The sequence below is a fragment of the Phymastichus coffea genome, unplaced genomic scaffold (genome assembly GCF_024137745.1).
Source record: "Phymastichus coffea isolate CEN01 unplaced genomic scaffold, Cenicafe_Pcof_1.1 PCOF00066, whole genome shotgun sequence".
Lineage (NCBI taxonomy): Eukaryota > Metazoa > Arthropoda > Insecta > Hymenoptera > Eulophidae > Phymastichus > Phymastichus coffea.
This window is the reverse complement of record NW_026706877.1, coordinates 472,973-496,550: the sequence shown is the minus strand read 5'-3', so window position 1 is coordinate 496,550 and position 23,578 is coordinate 472,973. Positions and strand designations below refer to the sequence as shown.

Genomic DNA, 23,578 nt, shown 5'->3' with positions numbered 1-23,578 from the left:
AAAAAATTATAAGCGTTTCAACAATTAAACTTTTTGCAACAAATTTATTCAGTTTCTTTACCATATCTTCGAATGCAGACACAATTAATTAATTAATCGAATTAATTGGAGTTGAGAAATCCAAGTATACGTCATGTTGCCTAGGATAACGTTACAATTAAAAATGCCTTATATGTGCTTGCGTATTAGCATATCAGCACCTTAGAGAGAGAGCTACTTCCCTTCCATCTAGTAAACTATATACTTGCCTCGACCACTACCGTGGTTACAAATAAACTAGTGTCCGTATGTGTGTAGACGATAAATTTCTAACTTGTGACTTACTAGTATACGTACTGCCATAGTTACCATGGCCATATTATAAATTGACCGCAGAGCTTATCCAATTTGTAACTATACTTTTGCATTTGCATAAACCTAACCACAAAAATTGTTTCGTCGAACATCTCATGCAGTAATATTAAATTAGTGTTATATAAGTTTCAGATCTTTAATCCAAGATTAATGTTTGTGCAATTACATTTGATATTAAATTTATTCGAATTATATATCTTTACAATTAGATTCATATTCAACTTATTGCATTGACAATCACGTAGATCACATAAATTGCAATAGTTAATTTTTCAATCATTCTTTACCATGTCGAAGATCACTGTACGCGAGAATTTAGCCGATATTTTTTGTTTAGAAGATATTAAACCACCCATCGATAGTTTTTTATCTGGAAAATATAAAAGGTAACAAAGTGCTATATACACATAAATTAAAATATCAATTTTAATACTTATTATTATAGTACTTAACATCGTTTTTAAACTTGAGAACATCTTTCTTTAACTAGTAATAATAAGCATGTAGCCAAAACATTACTATGAATTATTGATTTATCGTGATATACCATTATTTTACTAATGTTTATTCTCTTATAGGAGTTTTGCTTTTAAAACTATCAAAGATAGACTTCCTGTGATATTAACTCAAATAATTGATACACTCAGCCGCGAAAAGGATAACATAACACAAAAATATGGTGCAGTAAGTAAATTTTAAAGTAAATAATCTAATTATTATTCATTAAGACCATGGATTAATTAATTGTCATGTTAGTCTTATGGTAAATATTTGATATTTGGATCTTACTTTGATAAAAATAAATAGTATGGTCTTTTGTTAAGGGTGCTGTAGAGGATATTAAGCAGGTGATTGGGGGTATAAGTAAACTAAAAAATGAATTAGTAACAAATAAGCCCCTCCTGCTTATTGAAGGATCCAAATATGCTTTCGATAATGATGCATCAGTGTGGAATAATAAAATCGAACAACTACAAAAAGCAAAAAAAGAAACTCAAACTTGGTATAATACTATTTGGCTTATATGTGAATGCTATATGTACCGAAGAGTAATCCAAGAACTAGAACATACGTAAGTTTGACAACTGGTATAATTATCAATTATATAACATTTTTTAAATTATTTTTATAACTTATTCTAGAAATTACTTAAAAACTTATGATCCATTTCTAATTCAAAAAAAAGAAAGTTATTTTCAATCATTGAAAAGTATGAATTTCGTGTCAGAACATATTATGAAATTAATCAATACAAGCAGTAATTTTAATACAGAAGAACTTCAAAATAATTTTATAACTTTCTTAAGACTCAGCTTATGGGGTAACAGGTAAGAACATTTAATAATCCTGTTATTTAATGAGAGAAGTGTTAAATTCTCTGAATTTTTAAAGTATTATATTTTTAGATGTGATTTATCTTTGAGTAGTGGAGAATTAATATCACAAGAACATAATCCACTGAATTTGTTGGAATCTCTTAATAACAAACTTTTAATAGATGATAGCCGAAAAGTTTGGAATCTCCTAGATATTTGCTGTTTAGACAAAATGGATAACATTATAGATATTGTATTGGATAATGCTGCCTATGAATTATTTACTGATTTATGTTTAGCAGCATATCTGATAACATTTAAGTTTGCTAAAAAGATAAGATTTTATGTCAAACAGTACCCTTGGTTTATCAGCGATGTTACAACCAATGATTTTGAATGGCTTATTGAATCTATGGTGAAAGCAGAGAACTCTGATATTCATACTTTTGGTAGTTATTGTGAAAAATGCTATAAAAATAATATATGGACGATAGAGGTAACTATGTAAAAATGCTATTAATTAATTCGAATACACTTTAAATTATACCTAAATAATTAATTTTTTTACAGAAAGAATCATTTTGGACAGAACCTTTTGATTATTCTGAAATGAAAAATGAAAATCCAACATTGTACAACAAATTAGCAGAAGCTAAATTAGTTATATTCAAAGGTGATCTTAACTACCGGAAACTTTTAGGTGATATTAATTGGAAATATACAACAGAATTTGAGGATGCTTTACGAGGTTTCAAACCAACGAATTTAGTTAGCTTAAGAACATTAAAAGCTGATTTATGTGTAGGATTGCAATCTGAAAAAATTAAATCTTTAGATGAAAATGAACCTGACTGGATGATTACAGGAAAATATGGTTTAATTCAAAGCTATATTCACTAATGATTATAAAAATTAGACTGTTTTTTCAATTTTAATTTTTTAATGCATTGTAAATACATTAAATGGTATATAAAATATTGCAGTGATATTTAATCTATCTCTATAAAAGTGTTGTTTATTTTCTAAAATATTTCAAGAGATTTAATGTTATTCTATGAAGGTAAAAAAACTTACTTTATAAATAATGACTGATTATAAATCCAGTTTTACCAAAATATTTCTAGTAATATAAAATAAAAGTTATGTAAATTTTGGATCTTCAAAAATGATTCATTAATATATTTTTTACAGAAAAAATGTTTATTATATTTATTATTTTTATTTATTACATTTATCCTTACGATATATTTAATAATAGTAATAATGTAATAAGTAACCTTTACTCGTAAGTATATTATATATCTTTTTTATGTAAACTTTTGTACAATTACTTCTATTCCGAATGAAGAGGTCGACATTGAACCTAACATTTACATTAACTGATATTTTTTTACAATAATTCATCATAATATCTCTGACAATGATTTTCAAAATGTATAAGCTTAATTTTCAAGTTCCTTTTTGTATTTTTTCAAATACTTGACAATTATTTCACATTTGATTTCTATATCCCTTAAAATCCAATTATTATATTTTTTGAATCAATGTATAAAAAGTTAAAAATTAAAATATTTCTATAACGACCAATTTCTCTAGGAATAATATTTGACAATTTAAAAATACTAAAATTCAAATTCAATATAAAATGAAATAAAAAACGTTATCATTTGAAACTTGTGCATTAGTGTGACATTCATACATGTAATTGCCGATATCCCATAAAAATCGTTAAATTATCAAAAATGGCAATCCTATTCATTTGAATAAAAATAACGTGCAGTTTCGAAAAATCAACTATAAATACACGACGTCATAAATTGAATGCTGACTGACATATTTGAATTAAACTTAATTTTTTTAATAGTTCATGAAATGTTATATGTTCCAACTATTGTTCAAACAAAATAGTCACTGGAATTTTTTCCTCATCACTTACAAGAATTGTAGCAAAAGGTATCAATTCTAGTTATAAAACAAATTATTGGTCGCAGAGATATTTCAAAATTTCTTTATATTAAGAAAATAAGAGAATCAACATAATAACAATTTTGATTTTTACTAATCCCTGATACTGAAATATTTAACCAGATTTAGATAATAAAAACTGTACACAACAATAGTCAAATCAATCGACGGCAATTACAAGCTTCGTTAATATTAAAAAATGATTTAATTTTTTGCTAAACTGCAGAAACAAATAATTACTCAAAGTTGTATGAACTTCATATATAATACATTACACGTTATTGAAAATTACATCGTACAGTATATTTCGAATGATGAAATTTTTTTTGTTTTAATTAAGGATTAACCATTTGGTAATTTTAATAGTGTTTCTCTGCGTTCGAAAGAACTTCCAAAACGAAGTCTGCTATTGAATATTATTTTGATTTAAACAAATCTTTGAATGAGTTTTAAAGAAGCAACTTTCTTTACGTAGTGTTAATTTAATTGGTTCGTAAGCCGAACTTGTTTTATCCATGATTGCACTTCGTAATATACTTTTCTTGTCTCAGAAAAGATTTCATAGCATCATCGATTAATAAAAAGGTGTTACTTGGTAAAAGCTGCAAAAACAGCCCAGAGGACCGGATTGGCATTAGATTTTGTTGCTTCGGATTCAAAATCAAGGTCAAGTAACGTTCTTACTCGGCGCATTGCTACCTCATAGTCATCATCTGACAAAGGCGCGAATGCATTTTCGAGGACGTCTGCTGCATGTGCAAGAATTATCAATGCCAACGTGCGTCGATCCATTCGACCTGCATCATTTACCCATCTACTCAACACTGCATCTTGAATCTGTAAAGAAAATAGGTCTACCATTATTATCAATTTTATAATGTACCTAAGAATATTTTTACAATATGCAATGTTTTTATGTATATCTGCTAAATGGAACATGTTAATTTTTCGGAGGGTCATAAAGACTATTTGCAAATCTCGTATCTTCATAGATTTCGTTATTCTGAAACAACTTGAAACTTACCATAGATATATGCTTCAACTACCATTTTTTAATTAATTTCGAGGAGTAACTGAGGTTAACATTTACAAAGTTTATCAGTAATTAAACGGGAATAACAAAATCTAAGAACCAGGTACCTGTCACATATCTGCAGATATAAAAACGAGTAATGAGTTTACTTCACCATTTAATCTTGAATAAGCAGAGAAATATGGAGAACGAACCATACATCAATACATAAGTGTAATAAATGTTCAAAAATAGTTTTTTTAACGTATATACCGTTGAATCGTCATTATATCATTGTTTAATAGTACAAAATTTACGGATTTTTATACTAAAAAGTTGCACTCAAGAGATCCAAATTGATCCACATTTTATTAAAACCATTCATTCATTTACATTTTTTACGATGCGTTATCATTATTATTATTTAAAGCTAAATCTTGTAGCAAATTCAATTTCTTCGTTTGCATATTTTTATATCTCTGGAAAAGCATTTCTGTATAACAAAGTTAGGGCTTTGGTATGTAGAATATTAGTTAAAAGAATATAGTACTGACGTAGTACAAAATTTTTTAAATCATTAAATTGCCATCCATCACATAAATAAGTATAGGTGCATTTCTTATATTCTTGATTTCACGAAACTGAGTCTAAATTGATAAATTTACTATAAGAAATAATTTTTTCAACACAAATTCAACTACCATTCCCATATAAATATTTGTAAACAAAATAATATATTTACATTTCGGATAAACCTTAAATAGGAATATTTATCAAGTAGAGATTAGGTAGACATCAAGGTAAATATTTTTGGAAGCGTGTAAAAAGTATTTGAAAAAAATGAATTACATTAAATAAAAGCCTGTCAGCTGATCAATTACCTTTCTCACTAGTCGAGTTTTCGCAAGGTTATCTGTTAATGGGTGAGTAGTCATATCAAAAAGAAGGAAATTTTGTTTTTCTGTTGTTAAAACTCCTTTTTCAACAAGATTTTTTGCAAGCCTTTCTCGAACATTTTTTAACTGATAACGTAATTTTAATGGGTTCCATGTTTCTCCTGAAATTAAAGAATCAATCAAAAAATGAACTTGAAATCAGTATTTTAAATTAAAATAAATTTACACTGATATATTTTGAAAAATGAAAAATTTTCTTACCACTCAAATATTCTATCCAACTTTGTACTGTTTCCGGAGGATCAGTTTCTTTGAGGTGCTTTAATGCCTCATCCAACAAGACATCACCAGTAGGCGCATTATTTTTCAATAGCAGTTTTCTTGTTAATAATCCCCTTTTTCTCATGCCAGCCTTTTCGAGTTCTACACGGTTTCGAAGTCCAAGTTCTGCTAAAATACAACCTCTCAATCCTGAGCTTATACAGTCATTCCAGAATGAGGTATAGCCCTATAAAATAAGATGAATTATTACTGAATTATTGAATCTTTATCTATACTATATACAAACTTATAACTCATGATTTTAGAATTTTTCTCCATCAACAAATTTCTATCTACAAGTAATAGTCATACTTGTAATTACAACAATTATTTGACTTTTGTATTTATTATTAAATATTGCCATTGAAAAGCATACTGTGATAAAAAATAACTAGGAGGTGAATGACAAACTCATTTAAGCAAAGAATAATTGCTGTAGATAGAAATCTATTTAAATAAAAATTTGTTTTTAATATAAATTTTGAGTATTAATATAAAAGATTATATTTAATAAAAATAATTCAAGTTAAAAAAGTTAAATTAGAGAAGACCTTATTAATTATTGTTTTAAATTTGAATATTTATACATATATGTTTCATCGATATATAAAGATGCTTACAACAAACTAGTCGAAGACTACTATCAAGAAAAAACGGAAGTTGTATAGATAAGATATAAAAAAAAGAACAGTCCTAGAAATATGATGGCAAAGTAACTTGTAATTAGTTTAAGTTAAAGAGGAAGTGAAATATAGATAAACGACAAACCTCTTTATCTTTAAGACCCAGTAAGAGAACCTCTTCCATAAGAGTGAGCCTTGTTTCCTTGTCACTGTCATCATCGAGAGCCGGATTGGAGTTAAAATCTTTGACAGAAGAGCCATCCAAATCCTGAGGAGACTGTCGCTCGGAATGTGCACCTTGGGCCTCCCCCGAGGTTTCCTGGTTGCCGGATCCGTTGGCGCTTGCTGTGCCACGACGTCGTTGTACCAGGCCGTCTGCACGATTCATCTTGATCGTTGGTCAATCGTCCCCTATGAAAGATAGCAGCGCTGGCAATGGAGGAGAGACAACTGGAAAGTCAACCTGGTGACTTGTTCATCTGCTATTGCGCGCTTACTAAATCAGTAGCCCGGTCGACAACCACAACTACGGGAACACACGAAACCGTGCTCAACAGCGATCAAAGATCTGCTGTTGGCACTGGCACTGTTAGTTGTTGATGCTCGTCGCTTCCGCGATACGGCATACCTATCTCGCCAAGATGGCCAGCAGCAGTAGCAGCAGAAAGCGATCGCAACGACGGCCCTTGCGACACGAACTTCACAATGTTTGTCCTTCACACTCTCGCTGTTGTTTCCAAAAAAGTAGTAAGGTTTCTTTCCACCTTAATGCTTGCTTCCGCGATACACTCTTTACTTCAAAGCTTACTCCTTGTTACTGTAGTCCTACCGTCTGCTACATTTACACCTCGTCGACGCGCATTTCTCTTCACTTCTCAATGTTGCTCCTTCTCTTTCTCTTACCTACACATATTCACATTATTTCTATCCATCGCAGCTGTACATTCTGACACTCGCTGCCGCTGCCATTGCTGCTTTTTTAATCAAATGTTCAATAATCTTACTTTATTGGCTGCGCTCCTGTACCCTCACCCTCTTATCGGGAATAAATTGGATACCTATATGCTTGCTTCACTCTATATCTATGAAGTCATGAAAACCCAACCTCAATTAGCAGACAGTGCCATCCAGCAAGTGGTGACCATATATTCTATACTGTAGTCACAGTGGAGGGCAAATACTGATACGAACAAGAGATACAACCATATTGTGGACGCAGCCACAATTGTATACCAACTCCTCACACCACTCCATGGACGTCGAACGACACCGACAAGTGCCGACAGCAAGCCAATATTAGAGCATGCGCAATTTATTTGGAGAATCCTCCAATTTTGAAACATATTTTTCTACTTTTTGCATTTACTTATAGGATTATTTTTATTTTTCCTCTTTTACATAGTTAAAATTTTTATTATTATATATTTTTTATTATTATATTTAATTTTATGAATTTATAGTGCGAATTCCTTTGTTATTTAGTCAGGCTGAGCATTTTTCTACTCACGCTATGGGTTGAGTCACGAGTATTAAGATTATAGAGTTATTAGTTATTTTATAGACCTATTAGAGTTCTTTTTCTATTTAAATTTGGCACGCAAAAGAGGATTTTATGTGCAGGTGCCCGCTTCTAGATAATCTCATAATATTGATACTCCAAACTGTTCAATTTAAAAACAAATTCATATTTATTATTTATAACGTTAGATCTATCTCTTTCCAATTTTTCCACACTGAAGGAATATTCCTATGATGTTCTTATTCTGTGTGATTTTGAAGAACATCACAGGAATATACCCTCGCAGTAATAAAAGGCCTTTCCAAACCGCTGATACACACACACACACACACACACACACACACACAACAGTACGACTCTTGTGGTGTGCGAGTCAGGGAAACTATGTATTTAAGACTTCATGATGCGAGTAGGACAAAAACAGAAGAGAGAGCAGAGTAGAGCAAGAGAAAGAGAGGAGAGAAGCATCCCACTGACTCTTAAGAGTACGAAGTTTTCGTTCCTTCTCCCTCTCTTCCTCTTTTTCGAGTGCGGCGTGGTTCAGTCAACGAACTACACCGCATCGCATTCAGCAGCAGAAGCTGCGTAAACTACTTTTTGAGGAGGAAAGAACCGATTCCTCCTACTGTTTTGAGGTTGAGTTGGGAATATTTATTGCTGCGCCGTGTCGGTCGCGTGATATTTTATAAATTTAAGTGATGCTGATATTAGTTGTACCTGACTGAAAACGAACAATTTGATGGCAACCATATTATTGTCCACATAGATAAGTTACTTTATCATCAGCAAAGATAGGAAAATTTGAAAAAGTAGACGTAAGCTTTGGATTAATAGTTGTAGCTATGCTTTCCTCTCAAAATTGTGCCTTGGAGCAGGCGTGTAAACCGTCCTCTGCCGATGCTGAACCCTGCTCCCTCCAGATTTTAAGTCAGTTTGAGAGATTTTACCAAGGCCGCATTGCAGAAATAGAAGCAAACGTTAAAATTACAGATACCCAACGAAATGAGGTATTTTATTTGTTTACATATATTATGGCATATGTTTGTTGCCTGCGTGTGTATGTATGTATATATATATATATATATACATATGTATATGTTTATTCTTACATTTTCTTTTTAATAGTTTTTTCTTTTTAATTCTCCATTTAGTTTATTAATCATATGAATGTTTTCATTGACATTATCAATGCCAATTATCTTTTGATTTATTTTCAATAACTGTGTTCATAGTGAAAAATTATTAAAAGTATGTAGCTTATTATATAAATATTATTCTAAAAATTTGTTCAGATTCATTTTGTTTAAGAAATATATTTTTTAAATAATAGTATTTATATATTTTTCTAAAATTTATAAAACTCACAACATTGTAGTAGATTGCAGCAGATAAAAATAGATTCCTTAGAGAGATTTAAATAGAACACATTTTCTGGAGAGCTTTTTAGTACTCTACGAATCAAAATGAAATTCTTGATTATATTTAATGCTTTAATAATTCCATTTCAGTCTAAAATGAAAATAATGTCAGATTGGATCAGAGATTTAGGAGAACAGAATACAATGTTAGTACAAATTGTCCATGATTTAGAAGAAGCTACTGTTGAACGAGTGAAATTATTAGAAAATAAATTACAAGAAACTTCAAATCTGATATCGCACAACATGATGAATTCAGATAAGCCTGGAGAAGTATGTTAAAACTCATCAAATGGATATAATAAATAATTGTATTAAAATTGATTATTGCGATATTAATAGATGTTAATATTTTCTTATTTTATGTATACAGGATTTGAATGCACTGTCAGGCCGTATATGTGAATTAGTTGAAGAGCAAGATAACATGAAAACCAAAATTGATTTTTTACATAAAGATATTGATAATCTACTCGAATTCATTAAGCGTGGTAGAATAGAAAATAATTGGGATCTTGAAGGTATAACATTTTTTGCAATCCAACCTTCAGATATTCCTGCACCAGAGGAGTAAGTTATAATTATATCATTAAAATAATAATTAAGAAAAAATTCACTGCTATATTACTATTTTATTTTTCAGATGCACCTGTGGGGAAGTAAGTTCAAACTTCATTTCATATTTTACAAATTAATAATATAATATAATTATAAGGTGGACAATCTACTTTAAAAAGTATTAAGCTAAAATTCAAATTATATATAATAAAATGTAGTTAAAGTGATTTCCATGGACAATCTTAAAGATTGTTGGCTAAACTCTTCAACCATTACTTAAATATAGAATTCAAATTACTTACTTAATACTGAATTAAGAATTCAAAGAAATTAATACACAGTTTGCTACTAATGCTTGTCGATTACTGCATATCATAATTTAAAATCAGTTATAATTTAATCATTTGATACAAGTTATGAAAGAAGAAGGAATAGGAAATAATTGAAAATACGTATTTTGACCAATTATAATTGTGTACCAAATTTTTCTGCAAGTCTTATAAATGTTCAGTAAATTAATTATTTAACTTGTGAAATATTTGTTAGACATCAAAATTAGTTACACTGTAAAGTTTTAAAGCTTATCAAATCAATTGATGCCAAAATAACATTACTAAATGTATGTATCTGAAATGAAAAAAAAATGTTTCATTATTTAAACAGTAAAACAACAGATTACATAAATATTCAAATTACATAACACGTAAGTTACAATATTTTATTTTTACATTGCATTGATCACTTCAAATGAATATATACTATAATATGAATCAATATAAACAAGATATTAAGAATAAATTTAATTGGTTAAAAATTTACTCTTAAGAAGATTATTGTAATATTAAGATTTTCAGCTTGACAAATAGTAAAGAAAGTTGGCTAGCTGAAAAAGATTTAGAATTAAAAAAATTAAATGAACACTTACTCGATAATCAGACAAAATTTAGTAGGCAAATTCATGATTATGAATGTAAAATCAGTAAACTACAATTAGACATTCAAGAGAAATGTCGAGAAAACGAAAAACTTAAAACATGCTATTCAATTTCACAAAAAGTTTGTGTATTGTTATTATTCTACCTTTAAATATTAATTATTAATCAAAATAATGACAACATTTTATGCAGGACTCCATTGAGACACATAAAATATTAGCAGATGAAATAGCTCAGAATCATGACTCACTTTTAATATTGAAAAATAAAATTCAACTGCTTGAAGATGAACTTCAATATTCAAAGGATGTTATCTCTTTTAAGGATGAAATAATTCAACAACTAAAAAATGACATAAAAACAAACAATAAAAAGGTAACTTGAACTAGAGTTGTATTTGTGATTTTGCAATTTTTCTTTTACAAACACTATCATACTTCAGTTTCTTATTTCAAAGTGCATTTATTGAATGAATGAAGTTTGGAGGTCGGTATGCAATTGACCTTATAATAGCGCTATATCTAATATTTACAATAACATTTTTTTAAGAACAAAAGTTGCCGCTACATTTTTTTTAAATTCGTAAATTTATAACATTTTTAGTTGAACATTTCCAAGCCAACACGTGTTCGATGCACTGAACAGATTCCCTCTTCTATATATTTATCTGCTTCATATAAAAATGGAGCATCTATTGTTCATATCAACAATATATCTGAACATAAATGTTATGAAAACTACAATGATTACAAATTTGAAAGAAAATATAATCCTAAATTTCAAGAGAATCAGTCTACAAGTTATCAACAAAGTAAATGTTTTCAGAAATCTAAAGAAACGATGAATCGTATAAGACAAGAAAAACGGAAACTTGATCAAACTATATTATTAGCGCAATCGAAAATATGTCCCTGCAATTAAAAAATGAAAATTGAAGCATATTTAAAAGTTTCGTCAATATTTTATTCTTTTTAATAAATCTGTGAACAGTTGCTGTGTTTTACTTTACATTAAAAGAACACTTAAATCCTCAGAACGTTTCAAATTTTATATAAAATTCATAATGGAATTTATAAAATGTAAAAACCATATTTCTTTTAGCATTATTGCTTTTTCATAGAATTTGATTAAAATTTTAATGCATTAATATTCAATTCAATAACATTTTAATATCTAATTTATAATACTTTTTCAATTAGTACGTTCATAATCAAGTCGTCAAATATTCCGGGTTATTTGTTTCAGATCTCCGGTTCGGTTAGAAAAGTAAGGATGACTACAGAATCTTGTCAAAAGGTAAGTTTGGTTGTTCAAAAATGTTCATGCATGCCTTTTGAGTAGGGACATCACTCATAATAATGTACCTTTTAGCAATAAAAGATCTATTGATTTTTCGCTTGAAAACTCTTTCATGGATTAAAATAATTTAATAGATAACGATAACTATTTACAAGCTTGTAATAGTTGCAAAATATTATTTTAGTTTAATTTCATTTCAGTTTAAAGACGGAACAATGGAAAATAGATCACATGCTACTATAGAGCAATTAGAAGAACTTAAAAACTTAATTGCTACAAAAGACAATGAAATAACAGAACTCAAATCAATTTGCAATAAAAAATGTAACGTGGAAAGTGCCAACATGGTATATAATTGACTAATTTACTAATTCAGCATGAAGCTGTGTATTACATTATTAATCATTTTATAATTTTAGATTCCAAGTTTGGTTTCGTCAAATGATACACAAGTAAGAAAATTACAGTTTTCAAGACATTGTATTTTCTTTTTACATTACCTATTGTAATAATGATTATTTTTTTAAGAATGAGCTACTTTCATTCTTAACAGATTTAGCTTGTTCAATGGAAGAAGATAAAAATATTATTTTAAATCTTCAACTTGAATATGAAACTGTACTAAATGACTTGAAACAAACCAAGGTAAGGCTAATTAATGATACTCTTATGGATTTATAACTGAAACCTAAATGAATCATATATTTTTTTATATAAAGCAGCTAAAATGGAAGCAAGACATTTTTTTAACTCTAAGCATTTAACTATTACGATTAAAATTTAATTTATATATAATATTTTCATTATTTACAACAAAGCTATCAATAATTCAAAAATTTCATGTTGTTAGTGATTATACAAAAAACTAAAATAAATTATGTTCAAATTAAAACTAATATTTTTTATTTTAGAATATGTACGAAAACGATGTAGCTTTAGCATATGAAAAATTAGAAGACATTGCACATTGCATTCGTGACTACCGAGACAAAGTAATAAACGTAGTAAGTATTTTTAATTTTTTGTAAGTATTTCTCAAAAGATTATCCTCTTTGCGTACTGTTCTTAAACCAAAATATTTGAATATTCGTAAACTTACCTCTTAGTATTTCGAATCTTGAAGAGTTTACGAAGCTACGAAGAAATTGTAATCGTTGATGTTGAATTGTGATGCTCCTATAAAAAATATTTTATTTAATAAACAGCACATTAAAAATTTGAAGTACATAGTCGATTTACCATTATTTTCCAAGCGAGCTTTCAAATATTCAACATAATTCAGAAAAAATATTTTTTTAGGATCGAAATTTCAATGGTATTGGCGACTTCCTTACTATTATTAGTAATAAAATAGAGTTTATTGAAAAATTATTTCAAAATAAATGTGAGGTAAATATTTAATTTGACAGCAAATGTCAATGACCTTATGAAAAGGTTTTTAACATATACTTAATCATCATTTTAGATGTGTGCAAAAGAAAATGTACTGTCAAAAATTGATGATATTATCACCAAAGTTACATCTGGGGTTCAAACACTGTCGAAAATACAGGGGAAGAAAGACTCTAATTCTAAATCTATCAATAAAATGGTACAATCAAATTTCAGATATTTCTACATTTACATTAAAACATTATTTTTATTTATTTATTATTATTATTATTTCTTGCAGATAGAAAAAACTCATTTATTTTATAAAAAAAATTTTGTAACTGACCAAGAGCAACAACAAGTAAGTTTAATATTATACTTGAGTTTAAAAGAATTTACAAAATAAACAAAATGTGTTAAGGTATTTTCTGCTATCATGCAACAATTTTGTATGATGGAGGAATTTCGAATATGTACCGTCGAAGTACAAGCAGCCACGGAAGATTTGAGGGAAGAAATGTCTGCTATAATTTCGAACTTGAACTCTAGGCATTGTAAAGTTCGTAAACAAATTTTTATTACTTTATTATTATTAATAAAACCAGTTTCAATAAAAAAATTCTTTTTTAGTATACAGATTTTGCACAAACAATATTTCAAGTACAAGATTACCTCACAAGAAGTAGAGAACATATTTGTTATGCGATAAATCGTTTAGAATTACAAGTAGGAACTGTCTTGATATTTTTAAGAAATGATATATTTATTTAAAAAACAAATATTATAACTTATTGTTTGTAGGATGAAGAAATATGTAGATATAATGAACGAATAATTAATAATAAATCAAGACTGAAAGATATGAAAAATGAATTTAATCAATTTCAGTTAGAATCGTCCAAGTACCTTAATGATGTAGACAGTAAAATGCCAGTAAGACAAATAAATGTTACAAGTTTTTGTAAATTTTCAAGCTTTCTATCAAAACTTGAATGTATATAAAAATCTACTACTGCAATCTTTTGCATGCTGATTTCAAATGGATAAATAGCCCGAAGACTAAATTATTATAAATTAATTTACATTATACCAAATTTACCATATTTTTGCATATAATCTGACAATCGCGTGTTTCATACAAAAACGAAAATTCGTAACGAAATGTTTTGGTAAAAGCAGAAATAAAATAATAAGTCTTAATAATGTAGCAAAAAATCATTCAAGGTTTGATAAAATAAGACACAAAAATACCTATAAAGTCTATATACATTAATTTGTATTGTATGTTGTAGAAACATAATTTATTAGATTATATGAAAATCCATAAGTGCAATAATCTACTTATCTCAGTCGTAGACGAAGTAGAACAAATAGTTACTAACTTAGGTATTTTCCAAAGTCAAGGATGTTGTTCATTATCAACAATGTCAGAGCTAAAAAAGCAATTAGCTGTTATGGAGCAGAACATTAAGGAGTTCAAAAAAAATTCTGACCAAATAGTAACAACATATTTTATATCCTATAAAAAATATTTTTCAAATTCCTTTAATAAATTGCATATAATTCTAGTTATTAGATAATGACACGGCGCAAAATATATTTGCCGTGCGATTTGAGAAACTTGAAAAATATGAATGCGAAGTCGATAGTTGTCAAACGAAAATGCAAGATACTCTTGAAAGTATTGTTAATATTAGAGATCAGGTAATTTACAATCCGTATTTAATTCTAATAGTATTTTTATAATATCAATTATTTGATTTATGTTATAGATAAATGAGTTTGAATGTATAAAATATTGTGGAGACACATCAAAGGTATGATTCCACCTTTACTAGTAGTTTGTCAATTATAAAATTTTTTATCGATACTATATAAAATTGATATAATAAAATTGTTGATATATACTTACATCAATATAGTGTACAAACGATACAATAAAAGTTAAAGAAGACTTGAGAAAATTACAAAAAGAATATGAGGAGTTCAAATATAAAATAAATAAGGTATAATTACTAAATAATTAATCAATAACTATACATTTTTTAAACTAATTATATGTTTAGGAATCCTTTATTGGTCAACAAGATAATATGCATGTCGTACACCAGCATAATACTATCGTCGATTTAGAAGATCAAATAAATTTATTGCAAAAAGAAGTATGTACTTACACTCTTATAAAATCGATCTTGAGAAATTATTTACACATACAAAATTACAGATAAAATTAAAACAAGAGGCAAATATTTTCTTCAAACAAAGTATAGAACACTTAGAAAAAGAATTGGAATCTGTTCGTGTAAAATTTGAAGAATATCGTAAGTCGGCAACAACAGAAACCATGGAATTGAGAAAAATAATTTTCCAGTTACAAAATTCGGTATGTTCGATTGAAAGATTTATCAAATTTAATGCTGTGCGAACTTTTATTTTATTTTTTTTATTATTTTATACTGGGTAAAGGTACAAAGTGATGTAACATGTATTAACGAAGGTTCATTGAATAACAAAACAGATTTGGTATGTATACTTAAACATATAACCTGAAATTATAAACAATTTTTGATCAAACACATCTCTTTTAATGACCACTTTACTTTTCTTCAAATAGAATACGGAAGAATCAGAGGAAAATACACTAAAACACGAATTACAAGTAAGGCTCATTGAAAAATTATTCAGTTTTTTTTTTAACACGATGTCTTTATTTTTTAGAATATCCCTCAATTATTTAAAGTATTACAAGATACTATTGAAATAATTAATATTAGTCTACGAGAAGTTGGAGATAAACTTAAAAGACTGGTAATTAACAATTTTAGCTTAAGAATCTGCATAAAGGATAATATTTAATTTAATTTCTATAATAATAATTTCAGATACCGCATAATCCAGCTGTCAGGAATAGTTCCGATGACTCACTCTCAGTAGCATTGGAGCTCCTCACAAAGCACGCTAAAAGTATTAATTACTGTTCCTTTGAAGTAGAGAAAATAAAAGCTGCAATGTACTCAAAAGATAAATTAGTAAGTTTCCAAATTCGTAATTTTCCTCAAATTTTTGATTAAATGTTCTAATTAAGAATTGAATTGATTTTAGATGGAAAACATGGATGAAATCATAAGAATACAAAAAGACTCCATTATGATATCTCAATCTGAGGTAGAAAATTTACATAAAACTCTTCAAGAAAAGGTAAAGATTTAATTCAATTTTTCATGAGACATTTTGTTGAAATGTCAATAACAAATTGAAATGAGACATTTTGTTGAAATGTCAATAACATTTCATATCTTGGAATCAGTTATATTTTATAAGAAAAATATTATTTCTTCTAGATTAATGTTCAAGAAAAGATGATTTTCAAATGCGAGACAGAAAAAAGACAACTTTACAAGCAAGTTAGTTTGTTTCCATATGAATTTTATTATCTGTAATATTATATTACGTTTTCAATACTCCGTGCGAAAAGTACGTACTTTCAGCACACTCGGCCAAAAATGTGCATTGAAAAATGAGCTTGACACACGTCGTATCAAAAAATACTGTACGATACATATTCGGGAAAGAGTTCATCGTCTCGTTTCGCTTCGCTCGGGCGTAAATGCCACACGAGACAAAAATTGACTTTCCCGCACTTGTATCGTAATGTACTAATCTAGGATGGAAAAATAACGAAATATTTTGATTATATCTCCGTAATTCACATGCGATTTAATCATTTTTTATTTCCATCCATGTTACGTATACGATTTTATTTGCCCCGTTTCATAATATTTCTCTTTTTTTGCATTTTTCTTTCAATCCAGTTTTTTTTGAATAATGAAAACAATTAAAAATATATCCCAGAGTAAAATCAATTTACCTAATATTCATAATGTATTCCCTAATATTTTGTTTTTAGGTATATTTCTAATTTTAAATTTGCTTATGTAGGTTGAATTACAAATGCAAACCATTGGGCACTTACAAAATGCTGTTGTTGAAGCTAAAAGAACGATCGATCAATTGACTAATAATGTTGCCATAAATGTGAGTGAGCCTCGGACTCCTCTTTCTTCTACTAGTTTTAGTCACAATAATGTGCACGATGTTTAATGTATACAAAAAAGTGTTAGTTTGTTTATAAAACCAAGAGATAGAAATGTAATTCATTCAGTACGAGAAGTGCACAACGAAATTTCTTGGTGTTGTGATTAGTAAAGAGGAAAAAGTGTACTTAATGAAACAGATTGCTTTATACAATATTCGTAAATGTAACATATGCATTTTTAATTTTGATGTATATAGTAATCAAAACATGTTCAGTTTTCGTTTGAAAACTACAGCAGTTAATCGGCAAGCATGGTTTTTTTTAACAAATCTCATAACTTCCTTCTTGTTAAAGAATTTTTTTTATTTCTAATGTTGAGTTTTTATTTTTCTGTATAATATTAACTAACCAGGTGTGCCAATAAGTGATTAGTTTATAGTGAGTTTAATAACAAAAGCAAAAACAACTCTGCATGATTTGAATAATTACGACAAGTAAGTTATATTCCTTAGTAAAGGAAATTAACTTTTGCCTAAAACAACATCTTAAATGAAAATACATTTTAGAATTTGCACTGCAGTCGCATAATAAAGTCGTTAAACACATTTCTCATTGAAACTCAGAGTCAGTACAATCAATGCTTTAGTGAGGTAAGGAAATTAGGAGTTTTTTATTATTCGATACACCATTCGACGCATTATATTTATGATATTTGAAATTTTAGGCAAGTGCACAAGATGCTCTCTTGGAACTCCAACGTGATGCTATTTGTAATCTACAGAACAAAATTCAGTTTTTAGAGTGCGGCGAGTTTTTAAATGCCTCTATGTTGCATTTAATTTATTACGTTATATTATTCAAGTACCAGGTATGTCTGATAATTTATGAATAAATGAGGTGTAATGAATGTTGGTCTATTCTGGAAATGTTATAATGATAAGTTTTGAGCGAAATCATAATTATAATACATACTATTCTTCCCTTATGATTTAACTTTAGTAATATTATGTATTAGTAGCGAAGTATGAAATATGTATGCATTATATGCTCCCGACTTCAAAATAAACTGAGTAGTTTACAAAGCAATGTAGTTCGCCTTCATTATCTGCTAAATTTAAGATCATTATATTTTAGTCTTTGAGAATATTTATTTTATCGATTAGTCAATTTATAAATTTCATCATAGTATTTAGATAACATATTCATATCTCGACAAATAATACATTTACAGAATTTTTATTTCCAGGAGGAATTGAAAATTCATGTTCAAAATTTTAGTGGTATGAAAGATAAGGTGCTTATTAAAATATCAATTCTAAACAATAATCTTTTCCTAATTTTTTATAACTCTTTCGGTTTTTTAGATTAACGAATTGGAACATGAAAACTATCGTTATCAATATCAGTGTATTAATCTTGAACGCGAGAATCAAGAAGCAAAAATAGAAGTAGATAAGTTAAGGTATACATTTTATTGAATCATTACTCTTATTAATAATTGATATAAATGGAATGACTGTTTTATAATAATTTAAGATGCGATTCGGAAGAATCCCGTAAAGAATCATCCACAAAACAACAACAAATAGATATTTTACTTTCTGAAAATATCGATTTAAAAAAACAATTAAACACTTATAAACTTGATTTCGATTTGATAGAGCAAGAAATGAAGAAAATGGGTGTAATTAATTCGTCGATTGAAAAATTCAGAGGAGTATTGTCATCTATGACATCAGAAAACATACAGTATCGTCTGAATCAAGAACGTTACTTAAAGGTATTTTTATATTTATTTATTCAGTCACTTTGATTGATAAATTTTAGCCCCAAGCATGTGAAAAATTTTCATATGCTTGTTATCATCAATATGGTGGTTCTGATTCCATATTAAATTATAAAAGTCTAGTCACGATGCATGTAAAAATTGTCCTCCTGCACCCTTCAAAAGTGATGAATGAGGTTGGTTGCCTCTTGTGATTACAGGGAACCAAGACTAACGCGTATTGATACCTAGTGTATCTCTGCAGCGTTTAAAATAACAATTTCAATTTTACATTCAGTCGTATTAACTTGAAATGATCGTTTTCATTTTTTCAGTTGATCGACGACTTGAAAAGAGGGAATAAATTTTTAAAATGTAAATTATTTGAATCAAAATTAAATAAAGACAATCAGAGCGAAAAATATAAACAGAAAATTTTACAGTTACAAAATGAAATCTGTATTCAACAAGATAAGGTATTTTATAAACTAATCTCTCTGTTAGTAATTTCAATAACCTTTTTCTAAATCGCAGATTAAAAGACTAAATACTAAATTGTCTTGTGGAGAAAATCTGATTGGTAAGCAGATACAAGTAATAGAGAATTTGAAAGAAAGACTTTTTTACAATGAGCATCACATCGAAAATTGTTGTTCTGATCTTCATGTTTCAAAAGAAACAATTTATGATTTACGAGCTCATATTGATTCTTTGAAAATCACCTTGACGGATAAATTTGAATATATAACGAAATTAAAGAGTGATAATCTAATCATGAAGGTAATTTTGTTAAACTCAAAACTTGAAAAAACACAATTTCTTTTATACCGCATTATATACTTTTTGTTTAGAATGAAAATAAAATTTTAAAGGCAGAACTGGACTACTTAAAACACGAGGTATTATAAATTCTACATCAGTATCTTAAACGTACTTCAGATAATCTGTAAGAGCGAATAATAATTTGAAACTTTTTCAGTTAGCTCAAAAAAAGTGTCAGCTAAACGAATCCCAGAAAAAATATGATAAATTATCGCAAGATTTGAACCAATACTTACATAATTGTGAAAAACGTTTTGCAGCAGTGCAACAAAATTTAGCAAATGTATATGTTACTGCTAGTATGTACCTACTCTCAAACATATTAAATCAAAACAATATTGTCAATTCTGTGTTTTAGGAAACTCATAGTCCTAGCCTGGAAGGAATAAAAAGTAACGATGTGGAAAAGAAATTGGCGAGTTTAGAGGAGAATCTATCATCAAAAACCGCTGCACTAGCTGAAATTCAATCAAAGTTTAATGCATTAACAAGTAAAAACGAAAGTTCTGAACGCATTGTGAGTAGAATTCATAGCCTTTTTAGAAAACAAATTACATCGATTTATTATACATTTCTCAATATTATTTATTACGACTAATTTTCCAAACTACATATTCCGAGTATGCCGAGATTTTATAAAAGAATAAAGAACTGTTCGTGCCAAAACACCTGATTGCGTTGAAAAAGAAAATTTTTCTTATAAAATAATTTGTTTAAATTATTATTTTGACGGTGTAATAAAAAGCAGTGTATCTATCCTTAGTGCCAACGCCAGAAAGATGAAATAATGCTTCTCGAAAAAAAACATCAAGTTCTTCAGCAAAAATTTCAAAATTGTACCGAAAAGAATGAAGATTTATTACGTCAGAACAAATTACTTGAAGAGCATAATAACAAGTGTATGGCAGAGGTAACTAAATATTTTTTTAATTTGAAAATGGTATACTTGGCTTGTAAATGTTCAGCTTAGTCGTATATTTTTTGTTTATTTCAGTTAGAAGATATTGTATTACAATTAGAAGACATGCAATCATCTTTGGTTGACCTAAGAACTGAATGCGACACTAAGGCACAATCATTAGATGCCGTATCTATAGAGCTCGAAAGAATGAAGGCGAGCAAATCCGAGGTATGCGAGGAATCCAAGTACGTACTGGAATGGGTTCGCGTCTGGATGAGGCAACAGAGACAATCAACAACTGTTTTACAAAATAAATTGCACGATAAACAAGAGCAACTATTGCACCTTAGTATTGAAAAGAAGTACGCATCTACACTAATAGTTTCTTTCTAACTAAAGTATTATGTTCATTTCCCGAGGAAATAATTTGCTATAAAAATATATCTTTAATCTGACTTCTTTGATTTTAATAATTTTCTAAACTTTATGTATCATAAATCAACCTTGAGAAAATAACTTATTATACCTTGTCACATTTAGAAATTTTACGACGGCCATGAGACGACTGAAACGAGCAAATAAAATTCTAATAAAAAGATTAAAGTTAATACATAAACCAATCTCCAGGCAAGCAGACACTATGCTCCGTATACAATCTTCAGATTCAGAAAAGGCAGCAAGATATAGGTTTAGTCATAACAGTACTCGAAATAAATATGCTTATGAAAATACGACTCAAAAACAATCAAAAGCAGTTTGTTCGTGTTTTAAGAGGGTAAAATATTTTTTATTATTTTCTATACATGTATTTTATAGTAGATCTAGCATTTTATTTTACTTAATTATACATTTAATTTTTATTAGAAACGTTCAGAAGCAAAATACCGCACAATGGATAAGATCGTAACTAAAGGAGATTATAATTGGTTTCCTATTCTAGAATATTTAATGAAAGAAATACCACAAAGTTCTCAAGTCAACGAAAATATTTCAATAGCAAAAGTAGTACACTATGATATGACTGATGGAGGATATCAAACGTCAAGCAGCAAATAATGTTTTCAATGTTTTTTGTATTGTTTATATATGTACATTTTAAAACCAATTTTTTTTCATAGAAATGACGGATGTTTTTACATGCAATCGCATAAATTTAAACACAGAGTTTTTACAAACTTATATTTGTAATTATATTTTTACAAATACATTTAGCATAGTTGTAAAGAAACCATCGTGTTGTTTTCTTTAATTTTCCGTTTCTCGTAGATTTTATGTACCCATTCTTTTGCTATGGCTACACTTTTATATTATTTTATACGTCAAATTATATTTAGGAGTAGATACTAAACGTATAAGCTCCAATTTTGTGATGTAAAACGACCATACCATTTCAAGTATTTTATCGTATTGACAAAAATTGAACACCATATCACTTTCTGGTAATTTCTACAATATTAAGAGGAAATATATAATTGAAGCTTTTTTATATATTATAAGTAAATCAAAACTGACCAGAAGTATATGTAGACTCAAGCCTTTTTTAAAAAATGTGAAAGTTTCATTAGCTGAACGCCAGAATTCGGAAAGGAAGAATCGGTGTGTCAAATGAATCAAACCTAATACCGAAGATATTCCTTTTGCAGAATAATTATGATCGCTAAAAAATTAATCCGTTCGATTAACGTTTTTTATTATAACAATGAAATTAAATATAATTAAATGTTCGAATCACTTATTTAAATGGAGACGAACGAACCTCATATTATTAAAAATCTTCCAAATTAAATTAAAATATAAATCTTTGCTTTCAGAATTGAATATAATATTATCAGAAAGTCGTTTTTCTAGAATATAAAAGAAGTAAATTAAAAATTATGTTACCAACTCAACTATTACAAAAACATATAAAAGAATATTACCAAATATTGATTGGACTACATTTTTATCTAGCAAATTTTGTTTTATGCATTGCATATCTTCAATTTTTATGAATTTCCAAGCACACATAATTGGTTCAATCGTATTATCATCGTATTTTTGTAATGAAGGATGATCAGATGATGGCCAAGGTCCACAAATGTCATCGTAATTCGCGGCGTAATATACATCGGGTTCAGATGACGATTTATTAGGTAAAAATAATCGATTTTTAACCAAATTGATTTCGGACAAAAAATCTCTGTGTACATTTATTACGGTATCGCTTGATTCAATCGACTCTTGGCTTATATCTTTGATGACTTTTTTCAAACAATTGCACTGGGCACTCGCCTTTTTCATGATTAATAAAAACGAGATAAATTATATCACTCATTGATATCAGAAAAGATTCACATAATATTAGCAATGACCAATCTGAAGTTGATCTCGAGAAAAAAATATAATTGAATTAAAGCCTGCTGATTACTTTTATTATACATAAGTTTATTTTCTTTTTTTGTATAATAATTTATAATTCATGATTTTT

At 28.3% G+C, this 23,578-nt stretch overlaps 4 protein-coding genes across 9 annotated transcripts; 3 read left to right on the top strand and 1 right to left on the bottom strand.

Moving 5' to 3' along the window:
- Positions 1-217: 217 nt before the first annotated feature.
- Positions 218-2,780, top strand: LOC131667491 (damage-control phosphatase ARMT1-like). Its single transcript, XM_058940934.1, has 6 exons — positions 218-740; positions 933-1,038; positions 1,179-1,426; positions 1,497-1,682; positions 1,761-2,166; positions 2,241-2,780. The coding sequence occupies exons 1-6, from the start codon at positions 643-645 to the stop codon at positions 2,568-2,570; spliced, it is 1,374 nt and encodes a 457-aa protein (XP_058796917.1). The 5' UTR covers positions 218-642; the 3' UTR covers positions 2,571-2,780.
- A 136-nt stretch (positions 2,781-2,916) lies between these two features.
- Positions 2,917-7,739, bottom strand: LOC131667492 (Golgi phosphoprotein 3 homolog sauron). Its single transcript, XM_058940935.1, has 5 exons — positions 6,985-7,739; positions 6,633-6,898; positions 5,805-6,051; positions 5,529-5,704; positions 2,917-4,472 (listed from the first exon to the last, which is right to left on the bottom strand). The coding sequence occupies exons 2-5, from the start codon at positions 6,873-6,875 to the stop codon at positions 4,224-4,226; spliced, it is 915 nt and encodes a 304-aa protein (XP_058796918.1). The 5' UTR covers positions 6,876-6,898; positions 6,985-7,739; the 3' UTR covers positions 2,917-4,223.
- Positions 7,740-8,508: 769 nt separating this feature from the next.
- LOC131667515 (kinesin-related protein 4-like) lies at positions 8,509-18,412 on the top strand. 6 transcript variants are annotated; one of them, XM_058940971.1, is made up of 32 exons: positions 8,509-9,013; positions 9,515-9,697; positions 9,798-9,994; positions 10,068-10,083; positions 11,110-11,292; positions 12,163-12,213; positions 12,417-12,563; positions 12,636-12,668; positions 12,745-12,861; positions 13,128-13,220; positions 13,516-13,605; positions 13,682-13,807; positions 13,889-13,948; positions 14,009-14,146; positions 14,218-14,313; positions 14,389-14,520; positions 14,880-15,086; positions 15,157-15,291; positions 15,360-15,404; positions 15,510-15,593; positions 15,654-15,749; positions 15,812-15,970; positions 16,054-16,110; positions 16,202-16,246; positions 16,306-16,395; positions 16,470-16,616; positions 16,690-16,785; positions 16,929-16,991; positions 17,527-17,622; positions 18,036-18,117; positions 18,190-18,273; positions 18,348-18,398. In XM_058940971.1, the coding sequence occupies exons 1-30, from the start codon at positions 8,849-8,851 to the stop codon at positions 18,045-18,047; spliced, it is 3,159 nt and encodes a 1,052-aa protein (XP_058796954.1). In that variant the 5' UTR covers positions 8,509-8,848; the 3' UTR covers positions 18,048-18,117; positions 18,190-18,273; positions 18,348-18,398. The 6 variants fall into 6 exon arrangements, with proteins under 6 accessions (XP_058796954.1, XP_058796951.1, XP_058796953.1 ...); XM_058940968.1 differs by having other exon boundaries at positions 17,527-18,117; XM_058940970.1 differs by having other exon boundaries at positions 14,048-14,146; positions 17,527-18,273; positions 18,348-18,412.
- A 429-nt stretch (positions 18,413-18,841) lies between these two features.
- Positions 18,842-23,430, top strand: LOC131667516 (polyamine-modulated factor 1-binding protein 1-like). Its single transcript, XM_058940973.1, has 12 exons — positions 18,842-18,917; positions 18,988-19,085; positions 19,160-19,403; positions 19,724-19,864; positions 19,923-20,168; positions 20,240-20,287; positions 20,368-20,493; positions 20,569-20,727; positions 20,974-21,120; positions 21,205-21,473; positions 21,652-21,886; positions 21,976-23,430. The coding sequence occupies exons 1-12, from the start codon at positions 18,906-18,908 to the stop codon at positions 22,165-22,167; spliced, it is 1,917 nt and encodes a 638-aa protein (XP_058796956.1). The 5' UTR covers positions 18,842-18,905; the 3' UTR covers positions 22,168-23,430.
- The last annotated feature ends 148 nt before the right edge of the window (positions 23,431-23,578 follow it).